The sequence below is a fragment of the Telopea speciosissima genome, chromosome 9, assembly GCF_018873765.1.
Source record: "Telopea speciosissima isolate NSW1024214 ecotype Mountain lineage chromosome 9, Tspe_v1, whole genome shotgun sequence".
Lineage (NCBI taxonomy): Eukaryota > Viridiplantae > Streptophyta > Magnoliopsida > Proteales > Proteaceae > Telopea > Telopea speciosissima.
Window position 1 is genome coordinate 39,573,707 of NC_057924.1, and position 12,381 is coordinate 39,586,087.

Consider the following 12,381-nt stretch of genomic DNA (forward strand, 5'->3'; position numbering starts at 1 on the left):
CAAGGATTATCTCACATACTTCCCAAGAACAAGAAGAACCAGGATGCTCCAATTCCTGCACTGCTATGTCCACCTAGGGAGATGTAAGTCAATGGAGCTTGAAGAGAAGAAAATTCCAGCCCTTAAGCCCCATGAGATAGTAAGTTTTTAGGCCCCCAAAGGGCCAGCCATGAAGCCCATTGAGCCCAACATTTTAAGTCACTTATGTTTTAAGTTCTAGGCCCGGTTAGGTCTCGGTCCATTGAGGCCCTTAACTTATGTCTAGCGTAGGAGGCTACTATGTGATGAAGGCGAGACAAATTTGATGTGGAACGAGATGATGGCTTGAATTAAGAATGTTGCAAAGGAGGTACTAGGGGAATCGAAAGGTAAACGTCTTGCCCCTAGGGAGTCTTGGTGTTGGGATGACAAGGTCCAAGCAGCCATTAAGACTAAGAAAACTAGTTTTAGGACATGGCAAAGGACTAAGGAGGTAAAAGACCTAAAAAGTTATACACATGCTAGAAATGAAGCCATGAAGATTGTGGTGAATGCTAGGACAAAGAAATATGATAGTCTTTATAACAACCTGAATACTAAGGAAAGGGAAAAAGCTATCCTATCATCTATAGGATAGCTTACGCAAGAGAAAGGATGAGTAGAGATGTCAACCATGTTAGATGTATTAATGATGAACATGGTAAAGTTTTAATAAGAGACAAAGACATTATGAAGCGACGGAATGAGTATTTCTGCAGTCTCCTTAATGTAGAACTAGAATAAAAGTTCAACCAGTCCCAACACAGGATCTGAATCAGGGGAAAAGGGGTTCAATTCGATGGGTTTAAGGCTGGAATGGTTGAGAAGAATGAAAACAATGATTGAAGAGTAACCTCCTGGGTTTCCCACCGCAAGGAGTCAGCTTGGATCACATACGAGCTCCATCACCAAGGATCAAATACCATGGATTTACTTCAAAAGAAAGCAACTGCTTATAACAATATTCAATTACCCAAGTTGTCCTTTTGGCTGAAAACAACCTTACATGTAAATAGAAGCAAAAGCTTCCATTCTACCCAACTTTTCCAATACTTGACATTAGGAAACCTCCTACCAAATAATGACTTATTACCACCAACCCCTACCTAACTTTGGCATTAAAGCCTCCCTTTGACAATGGAGCCTTCTTTTGACAATAAGGCCCCCTTTATTGACAATATCTACCACCCACACATAACACATGTTAAAAAACATAGATTGACTAAACCCAACTTGCATGGGTTGGGCCTTAGTCATGGGCCAAGGCCAAAGCCCATTAGGACTAATAAAAGTTGGGCCTATGATATTGGATTTGATCCACATCAATAGTCCTAGTCCATTATGGGTCAATAGGTCTAGCCCATTAAGGTTGGCCTGATCTTCATCACACAAGCAACAACCTTCTTCTTTTTCTTCCTTGAGTACACCGTTGATTCTGCATCACTCCTAAATGAGGATGTTTTGAGTAATATTGCCCCTATGAGCTATATTACTTATTGTGACACCACTTGCCGTAGATATATACACAAAATTAGGATGTCTGAAGTCAAAGAGGCCTTAAAAAGGATGAAAGTAGGCAAGACTCTAGACCTAGACGGAGTCCTTATCAAAGTGTGGAAGAGCTTCGGATTATGTGGCTTAGTCTGGTTAACCAAGCGGTTTAACAAGATTTTGAGTAGAAAGAAAGTGCCAGATGATGGGAGGAGAAACATTATGGTTCCAATTTATAAAAGTAAAGGTGATTTTCAGAGCTGTAATAACTATAGAGGCATATAGCTAATGAGCCACACGATGAAGTTATGGGAGAAGGTTACTTAGACTCACTTGAGAAAGGAAACAATTATTTCACAGAACCATTTTGGCTTTATGCCTGGTGGATCCATGAGGAAGCTATATTCTTACTTCGGAGACTCATGGAGAGGTATAGAGAGGGTAAGAAGGATCTTCATATGGTCTTTATTGACCTGAAAAAAGGCTACGCTAGAGCCCGTAGAGACCTAATTTGGCATACACTAGAGAAGAGATATAATTAAAGATATGTATGACGATGTGGTGACTAGTGTAAGATCTGCAGGGGTTCATGGTGGTGAGTTCCCAATTACGCTTGGGGTACATCAAGGATCATCCTTAAGCTCTTACTCAATTGTGTTTATCATGGATGATTTAACATGAGACGTACAAGATGAGATCCCTTGATGTATGTTTTTTGTTGATGATATTATTGTGGTGGACGAGACAAAAACTGGGATTTATTCCAAGTTGGAGCTGTCTAGATCTACTTTGGAATCAAAAGGTCTTAAGTAGATCAAAGATAGAGTACATGGCGTGCAATTTTAGCCACACCATGATGGCGAATGAGGTGGTCAATGTCGAGGATAAAGAGATACCTCTAAGTGATTTTTTCAGATATTTGGTCTCTATCATAAATAAAGAAGGCGATATAGAGGATGATGTTCTCAAATAATTAAAATAGGATGGTTGAAGTAGAGAGGTGCAAGTGACATTCTGTTTTATCGGCATATTCCTTAAAAACTTAATGAAAGATTTTATAGGACAACCATAGCCATGTTGTATGGTGCGGAATGTTGGGCAGTGAAGAAACGGCACATTGATAAAATAAGTGTGGCAGAGATCAGGCTGTTGAGAAAGATGTGTGACAAGACTAGGAAGGATAAAGTTAGGAATGACCGCATTAGAGTGGAGTTGGGAGTAGCCCCTATACATGAGAAGCTATAAGAGAGTTGTTTGAGGTGGCATGGTCATTTCTATGGAGGCCTTGGGATGCTCTAGTTCGGAGGAGTGACTTGATTCAGATTAAAAGAGCTAGGGGCAGTCCTAAAATGACCTTAGGAGTAGTGAGGAAAGACATGTATAGTTTGGGCCTCCTCTCTAGCATGGCCTCGAATGAGATGTTTGGAGGACCTCGATACATGCTGCCAACCCCTTTTAGGTGGCTTTATCGTGTTTTCTGTAGATGTTGTGCTCTTTCCCTTTATTTTTTAGTTTGAGTCTTTGCAAGGATTCATGTAGCCGACCTCATTAAGTTGAGATTAAAGGGCAGGATAGAGCCCATAATTCAAGTATTGAAAAAAAAATAAATAAATAAATAAAAGAAACTTTGCTTTGGTTGCTGTGGGATTCAACTATGGTGTGAGACCAAGGTCAGCGAAAGACTGATCAAGGCCATGGGTGAGTGGCCTTGGTCATATCCCTTTCTTATTCTTCGCCTTCTATTTTTTTTTTTTCTTTCCTTTGTTTCTATTCGGTTTTTCTGCAACTATGGGATCATACTGAAGCTATTCGGTACCTTTCACTGGAGCTGTGAACACTGTTCTTTTGTACCAACATGGAAGGAACCATTGTTGTTGACAAGAGGTACTGTTGGAGTCTTGTTTGTTGCAACTACATACCCTGAGGTATCCTGCTGTGAAGTTTTGTTACAGCAGCATACATTCTCCTTGCATCTGTTCATCCATCCATCCATCCTATTGATCCTCGTGAAACTTAGAAGAGTTCTTCTAATGCTGGAATCCCTCCTTCGACCTGAGTTTCAACTCCACCCAGTGGCCAGATTTGCTACAACTTAGTAAGCTTCTAATCTGTTCCTACTTGCTAATTTCAGGCCTTTGTTACTATCTACTCACTTCGCCATCAGATCCATAGCCTATTGCGGGGAATTTTCCCAGTCATCAATCTCCACCTGTAGTGATGGTGAGTTACTGTATTGATGTGAAGTTATAGCTAGATTGCTAATTCTGAAACCTAGTTACTATTTTCGTATTGATACGATATCTCTCCATCCTACCGTTGGATTGATAACAACTTTTGGGGTATTGAAGACCCTAAGGAGACCTATTAATACTGTTAATTTGGGGCTGATCAGACTTGTAGACTGTGGATTAATTATGGTGTTCAAAACTTCAACATGCTGGGTTTGTGAGCTCTCCATTTCTGTTGATAGGATTTTGATCTTTATGATCATATTAGATTGAATCCACCATGGGGGGATGGGCATCATTGAACTGGAACTACAAGAACTGAAAGATTAAAGGGTCTCAATCCTAAATAATTCAAATATTTTTTCTATGAAAGTTCTAGAAGGATCCGGTACATTAGATTTTCCTCGTAATATGATTTTGTGAGGAAGTGTGGCCCTTATGTGTACATGAGGGCCAATGAAAGTACACACATTAGCATTATGGGGATCGGGGGTGGGATTTCTTCCTTTCATGGGGGTGCTGATGGTGATTTTGCCACCCCCCCCCCCCCCCCCACCTCGATGTCATGGACGACTCTCCCCCATAGAGAACTTTTCTCCAAAAAAAATTTAAAGAAGAATCGATCGAGCCATCCTTCAATTAACGCACCATACCTTGAAAATCAATCCAAACTTCTATTTCTTCTCATCCATGCTCTTGAGCACCTTGTAATCCTTACTAAAGATCCCTGATTTCCAACTCCTGTGTGCATCCTAAAATACCATGACACATTCATGCAACAAGAAAGTGGGAGTTATAAAATACAGCCGAGGCCCAATTTGCACTCACAAGTCACAAGTCACAGGGTATGCTCAAAGGGAGTCGGAGGATAGCACTAGCCTCTTGAGCAAGAAAGAGAATTAATCAGATTTTTATTCCAGCTTCCATCAGATTTAAGATCACTAACCTCAAAAAACCAATTGAATGGGACATACTCTGTTAAGAATTATGATAAAATTCTCCATGGGTTGTAAGCAAGGATCATTCCAAATGTAGAGGAAACAATTTCTCATTAAATCACTTGGCAAGTCATTATAATATATATACAAGTTGAGTGAACCATAGTGCTCAACAGAGGCACATGGTCAGTTACATCAGTTACATAGGAAATGATTCGGCATATAACCAGCTATGGTGGTTTATCACTAACACGCCCCCTCAAGCCAATGGGGGGAGAACCAACATTGAGCTTGCCGCAAAGCAAATGAAACCGTTGCCGCGATAGGCCTTTGGTGAGTATGTCTGTTGTTTGATCGACAGTGGAGAGATAATGAACCACAAGCTAGTGTTTGGCAACCATATCATGAATGAAGTGAAAATCAATCTCGATATGCTTAGTACGAGAATGAAATACCTGATTAGCAGACAAATAGGTCGCACCAACATTGTCACACCAAATCAGCGGAGTGGTAGCGAGATAGACACCCAACTCCTTTAGTAATGACCTGACCCATATTAACTCAATAGCAGCAGCAGCGACGAAGCGATATTCTGCCGTAGTAGATGATTTGGAGACTGTCTTCTACTTGCGTGAACAACAAGAGAACAGATGAGAACCTAGAAAAATCCCATAACCTGATGTGGATTTGCGATCGTCGGGGCATCCAGCCCAGTCAGCATCCCTGTATCCATGAAAAGTGAGCGACGATCGTGGGCCAAAATGAAGACCATCCGCCATTGTGGACTTCAAATAGCGTAAGATGCGCTTAACAGTTCTCCAATGCACATCCGTCGGGCAATGCATGTATTGGGCCACTTTGCTAACAACGTAGCTAATATCTGGTCTAGTCATCGTAAGGTACTGTAGAGCACCAACAATATGACGATACATGGTGCCATCCGCCAATGGAGAACCCAAGGTGGCCTAAAGAGGTGATGTTGCAATTGGAGTGGAGACAGGTTTAGCATCAACCATATTGGACTGGGCTAGAATATCAGAGATATACTTGTGCCGGCTTAAGAACAGCCCATCAGCAGTCCGGGTTACTTGGATGCCCAAAAAATAATGCAAGGGCCCAAGGTCTTTCACAGCAAATGCCGTAGACATAGCACAGATTAGATCTTGAATTAGGGATGGTGAGTTGCCCGTGATCAACAGATCATCAACATACACCAAAAAATATATCACAATGTCTCCTTTGCGATATATGAACAATGAAGTGTCCGTTTTGGATGTGGTAAATCCTTGTGAGAGAAGAAAATTGCTGAGTTTGGTATACCAGGCTCGTGGCGCCTGTCACAGCCCATAGAGTGATTTTGTCAACCGACACATATAGTGAGGAACAACAGGGTCTTCAAAGCCCGGTGGTTGAGTCATAAAGACAGACTCATATAGTGTTCCATGTAGGAATGCATTTTGTACATCTAATTGGCGGATGGGCCAGTGATTAGTGACCGCAAGAGAGAGGATAACTCGAATTATTGCTAGCTTGATCACTGGGCTAAAAGTGTCATTAAAACCTATTCCAGGGCGTTGATGTAAGCCCTTAGCTACTAGGCAAGCCTTGTAGCGCTCAATTTCTCCAGTGGCTGTGCGCTTTAAACGGAATACCCACTTACAACTAATGACATTTTGAGAGCGTTGAGGTGGGACTAAAACCCAAGTACCATTGCGTAATAAAGCATTAAATTCATCGTGCATAGCGGCTCGCCAAGGAGCGGATTGCATGGCCTTTGTGTAACATGTGGGTTCATCACTAGGCCCTGGAGCATGCTTAGTAGCCATGAGATTGAGCCTCTGACGTGGCTTGAGAGAGCCAGTCTTGGTACGAGTACGCATAGGGTGAGACGATACAACAGTCCCACGAGGCTTGCTGGATCCGGCATCCACAGATGGCCCATTGGGCTTAGTAGTAGCAGTTCCATTGGGCTCAACAGCCAATTGGAAGTCATTAGGCTCAACATCAACATGCCCGTGACTAGGTGTTGCAGCAATGGGAAGAAGAGTGGGCTCAGTATTGGACTGAGGTGACCCAGCTATGGTGGTTGAAATAAGCTCCGTTGGTGGTACAGTAGGCCCAGTCGCAGTAGGCCCAGTTGCAGTAGGCCCCGAAATGATGAACCCAGGTGGAGAAGATGGAAACCACTGTGTGGAATCCTTTGGCGTGGGAGAACGTGTTTGAAGGTTGAATATGGAAACACAGATTCTACAAATGTTACATGTCGAGAGACAAAAAGACGACTAGAGGAAACATCAAGGCATCTATATCCTTTATGAGTGTTTGAGTAACCAAGGAATAGACAGGGCCGAGACCTAGGTTCAAGCTTGGTAGAGCTGTATGGGCGCAACCATGGATAACACAGACATCCAAAGGTGCGTAAAAACTTATAGTCTGGTTCCACTTCGAAGAGTTTGTGGTAAGGATTGTCATTCTGAATAGTTGGTGTGGGCAGCCTGTTTATTAGATAGACTGCAGTCTGGACAGCATAGGACCAAAACTTTGTAGGCAAGTGCGCATGAAACAAAAGAGATAATGCAGTTTCTATGACATGCCTATGCTTCCTTTCAACAACCCCGTTTTGAGCTTGGGTATGTGGGCATGACAATCGATGGGAAATGCAATGAGAGGCAAGAAAGGGTGCCATGGCTGTGAACTCACCACCACCATTAGTCTGAATAGTTTTGATTTTACAAGAGAAGAAGTTCTCAACTAAAGACTTAAACGTGGTAAACACAGAAAGAGAATCAAACTTACGAGCTAAAGGATATGCCCAGCTGTACTTGCTATAGTCATCCACAATCAAAATGTAATATCTATGATTGTCCATGGACACTGTTGGAGCTGGACCCCAAAGGTCACAGTGAAGCAGCTCCAAGGGTTGAGAACTAACAGAAAGAGAAGGTGCAAATGGGAGCCGATGGCTCTTAGAACAACAACAAGAGTCACAGTACTTAAAAGAACACTTGGTAGAAAAAGGTAAATCAAAAGTTCGAAGAACAGCACCCACAGTACGCTGCGAGGGGTGCCCAAGAAGATTATGCCAATCGGTGGTGGAAGCAGCAGCAAGAGCTTGATGACAGGAGACAACAGTAGATGAAAGTGGCATGGAGTAAAGGCCATTGCTACTCTGGTCGGGATAGAGGATCTTCCCCGAGTGATTGTCCTTGATGAGAAAGAAATCAGAGTGAAATTCAAAGAATACTTGATTCTCAATAGCAAATCGATTGATAGATAAAAGATTGCAATGTATCCCAGGAACAAAAAAAACATTAGAAACTTTGAAAGAACAGCTAGGAGAAATAAATGTTCAAGAACTAGAATGTGTAATAGGCAGACCTTGGCCATTACCAACCACAATTTGGTCAGGGCCAGTATAGGGATCACTTATAGCAAGGTTGCTAATGTTTGCGGTTAGATGGTTATTAGAACCAGAATCAAGAATCCAAGTAGCAAATGGAGACACAGAAGAGGAAGTGTACATACCCATGAAGGCATGATTGAAATGCTCAGAACAATGGGAAGCCGTATGACCAAAGCCATTACAGATCTGGCAATAGTCACGAGTCTGATGAGCAAATCCCTATGATGGGTCACTGTAGGCAGCCTGAGTTGCTTGTGAATCAAAACCTTTGCGATAACCACTCGAAGTAGAGGAGTGATTTTGAGTGTTCGCTGCAAAACGATAACCACTAGGTTGCTGTGTGTTTGGAGATGTGTTCTGGTTGGAGTAATTGTTACTTGCCACGGTATTGACCGCGATTAGCACCACAGCGAGAGAATCCTCGATAGTGGCCATTGCCACGGCCAAAATCTCGATAACCACCATTGACATATCCTCGAGCACCTTGAGGGCGTGCAGTAGCAACATTCGCAGTGGATAACACAGACGAGGATTTTTCAGTAGAAAAAGAGCGAAAGAAGCTTTTGTGGCTCAACAACAGACCACTAAGCTCAATAAAGCTCACCGGATCAGCACGAAGGTGGACTGAAGTAGCAAAGTCATGATACTCAGCACCGAGACCACGAAGAGCTGCAAGAACCAGATCCTCATCTTGGATCAGTTGATCGATCGCTGCCAATGAATCTACAATCGATCGAATTTATAGAAGGTAATCCATGATAGAATCGGATCCTTTGGTAACCCTAGCAAGATGATCCTTAAAGTCAAGAACTCGACTACGGGATGTAGGAGCAAAGACTCTGCCCAAGATCGTCCACACATCAAGAGCAGTCATCGCATTGACAACGTGAGAAACAGCAGCTTCAGACAGAGTAGAGATCAGCCAGATCAAGATCAATTGATCTTGGCGATCCCACAGAGTGGTAGCAGCAAGCTCAGCATCCGTCGACAGTGAGGATGGAGCAGGTCTCGGGTTTGAGCCATCGACAAATCTAAGAAGTCCATATCCACAGAGAAGAGGAACAAATTGAGCACGCCATAACATGTAGTTTGTTGAAGTAAGCTTCAATGACAGATGATGAGTGACATTGGGCGCAAGAAACGCCGAAGAAGACACAGAGGAAGGACTCAGAGAACTCGTCTCAGATGCAGAGGAAGCCATGGAAAGACGAAAGAGAGCTTTCAAGAAAAGGAAGTTCGCAAGAGACCTTTCAAAATAGGTCAACAGCATCTGACAGAGCTCACATGAGCACGAGAAAAAGCTGATACCATGTAGAGGAAACAATTTCTCATTAAATCACTTGGTAGGTCATTACAATATATATACAAGTTGAGTGAACCATAGTGCTCAATAGAGGCACGTGGTCAGTTACATCAGCTACATAGGAAATGATTCGGTGTATAACTAGCTATGGTGGTTTATCACTAACACCAAATAGAGATACTCCCTCCATCCTCAACCCACTAACACAAAATAGTATGGAAAACCTTAACAATATTTATTCCAAACAGGTGAAGAAAGCTTTCTTGCGGCATGTGGACTCTATGATAGTTTTGTATTTGGTTTGGGATCTACTGAATCTGCTTCAGACTTGCAATGCATTGCCATACTCTTTTGAGTGGGGGGTAGGGAGGTGATTCTTTTGGAGGAAGCTGGAATGAGCTGGATAGTATCATCTTCTATTTCCAGAAACTATGGACCTGGAAAGATCAGAGATTAAATAGGAGGGAAAGAAATTTGGTCCTTATTCCAAGCCATTGTGAGTTGGAATTTGCCATCCTGAACGGAAAAAAAATGAAGCCAACAAACCAAATATAAAACTATCACAGCACTCTAATAAAACCAATGAATCTTTAACAGGTAAAATTATATGAAACCAAGAAACTCTTATTAAACCTTCCAGCATATATGTGACCTCCCTACTAATTCCAGCTTTATTGCATAAATCTCTCCTGCCTCAGATTCTTGCCCATGGTCACGGTCCTGATCCTTTCTACTTAGACACCCAAAAGCCTCCAACCAGTGTCTATAATAAGTAATATAAGGGTCTTTTTGGTATCATTTGTCATTTTGTTTTTGGCCTATTTAAAAAAAACATCATTATTGAAAACCATTTTGATCAAAAAATAAATACTATTTGACAACTACTAATCACAATAGATTGTAGAATGAAAAATAAGTTTGGTAACTACCTATGTGTAAATAATTCGTATAACATTTTTGAACAAATGGTCCCAAGTCATGGAAATTCAGCATTGAAATTAGTGGAAGGTGAAGAAATTTTGCCATCTCCCATTTCTTCTTCTTCTTCTCCCAACTTTTTCCACTGCCTTCCAGTTGCCTCTGTAGCAGAGGAAAGTCGTATGTGGATTCAATGCTGCTTTAGCCCGCCAATTACAGTGGCGCAATCGAGTTCTTCTACTACTTCTATATCACCTTCTCAATCTCAATGTGGCTCTTTCAGTCGCATTGTCCCAAATTCTGCAACAATTTCTGTTAATTCTAACTCTTATCCCTCAAAGCTAGGGTTGTGATTGCCCAAACATTTTATTTCAATGCAAAGTTATGTCACTTGGGCCAGTCCTGTATTTAGCAATTTGGCTTTGTGGTTTTGGGCTAGACCCAATTTTCTGCTATTGGAATTTGTAGTTTTGGGCCAAACCCATTTTCAGTGTTGGTTTAAAATAGGTAATGTTTTTCAATGGGGGTGTTTTTCTGTAATATTTCCAATTTCTGTCCTAGTGTTTTTTGAGCATTATTTCATCAGAAAATTGTAAAGGAGAAGGCTCCACATAGGATTACTTAGGGTTTATATTTCTATTACATGTCCCTATCATATGTAATCCATGTGTATGAGTTAGTTCTTAGTTGTGACAGATGTCTTGTATCTGACCCTATGTATATGTAACTTCTTACATTAATTCATTAATGGAAAACTCTTAGTCTTCACATGGTATCAAGAGCTACTTCTCTCTCATGAGCCATCTGCCATCTTCTCATTCCTGTTTTCTTTTTTTCTTCTCTGACAATGTGTCCTTTCCGAAACCTTTAACGAGCTCAGTTTTCTAGCTTTCTTGGTTTCTTGTTCTCATTTTTGTTCTTCTTTTCCTCCGTTCCTTGTTTGATCTCGCCATTTCTTGGCAGTTCCTGCTTGTTTTGCCATTTTTCTGTTTGCCTTTCTTGGTATTTCTTGGTAGTTCCTGCTTATTTCGCCATTTCTCTTGGCTTTTCTTGGCATTTCTTGCTACAGATCCTGTGATGTCGCAACCTATGGTGTTGAATGTCTCTCCGTCTTTGCTGTTGAAGCTCATAGCGACTAATTACCTGCTACGGAAGGCGCAGTTTCTTCCTTTGCTGCGTGGTCAGTCTCCTCGGATATATTGATGGATCGCTTCCTAGACCATCGTCTTCTCCAGAATCATCTTCTGGCTCTGAGGTAGCAGATCCAGCGACTGATCTTTGGTTTTGGCAGGATCAACTGATTCTCAGTTGGCTCATTTCGTCACTTTCGGAGGAAACTCTCCCTCTTGTGATCAGTTCCAGAACCTCAGCCGATGCTTGGCAATCTTTGGTCTGTGTTTTTACCCCTTCTTCTCGTTCTCGTATTATGGATCTCAAAGATTGCTTGTTTCGACTGGCAAGGGGTACCTCGTCTATCTCTAAATTTCTTCTTGAGGCTTGCTCCCTTGCGGATGCTCTTGCGGTGGCCAATAGTCCTATATCTGACGAGGATTTGGTTCTTGCCGTTCTCCAGGGACTCGACGATGACTACAAAGATTTTTCCACTTTTGTCCATGTTCGCACAGATCCAATCTCCTTTTTGGATCTTTTGAGACTTCTTTTAAGCCAAGAATCTTATCTCTCCGCTACTGCTACTACTGTGATTGCCTCCATTCTCACACGGCCAACACTATGGTTCGGGGATCTGATTATCTCGTTCTGATTGGCGCAACTCTCGCTAACGTGGTGCTCATCGTGGTGGTCAGAACTATTCTTTTGGCCATCGATAATACTCTAATAGTCGCTCACCTAGTTCTGATGAGCAAAAACCCAATCAATCGCCCACTGGTTATCGCAGTGGCTACTCCACTGATCGATCTCGTCGGAATTCTCAACAACGCTATTATCCTTAGAACACAGAGTCCTCTGCCTCCTTCAAGAGTGTCGATTCTTCACCAACATTTATTAATATGACTCGGAGCCTTTACCAGATTTGCCGCCTGGAGGGTCACCTCTCTTCGCAATGCCCTCAACACTTCAATC

General features: G+C 42.1%; 1 protein-coding gene across 1 annotated transcript; it reads left to right on the forward strand.

Annotated features, from left to right (window-relative positions):
- The first annotated feature begins 10,346 nt into the window (after positions 1-10,346).
- On the forward strand, positions 10,347-12,061 carry LOC122638880. Its single transcript, XM_043831731.1, has 3 exons — positions 10,347-10,479; positions 11,369-11,479; positions 11,535-12,061. The coding sequence occupies exons 1-3, from the start codon at positions 10,347-10,349 to the stop codon at positions 12,059-12,061; spliced, it is 771 nt and encodes a 256-aa protein (XP_043687666.1).
- Positions 12,062-12,381: the final 320 nt, after the last annotated feature.

Excerpts from the sequence above, each read along its gene's own strand:
- LOC122638880 (XM_043831731.1), top strand. The coding sequence starts at position 10,347 with ATGGTCCCAAGTCATGGAAATTCAGCATTGAAATTAGTGGAAGGTGAA. Across the intron at positions 10,480-11,368 it reads CTCTGTAGCAGAGGAAAGTC|ATCCTGTGATGTCGCAACCT; the intron begins GTATGTGGATTC and ends TTCTTGCTACAG. Across the intron at positions 11,480-11,534 it reads GTTTCTTCCTTTGCTGCGTG|AATCATCTTCTGGCTCTGAG; the intron begins GTCAGTCTCCTC and ends CGTCTTCTCCAG.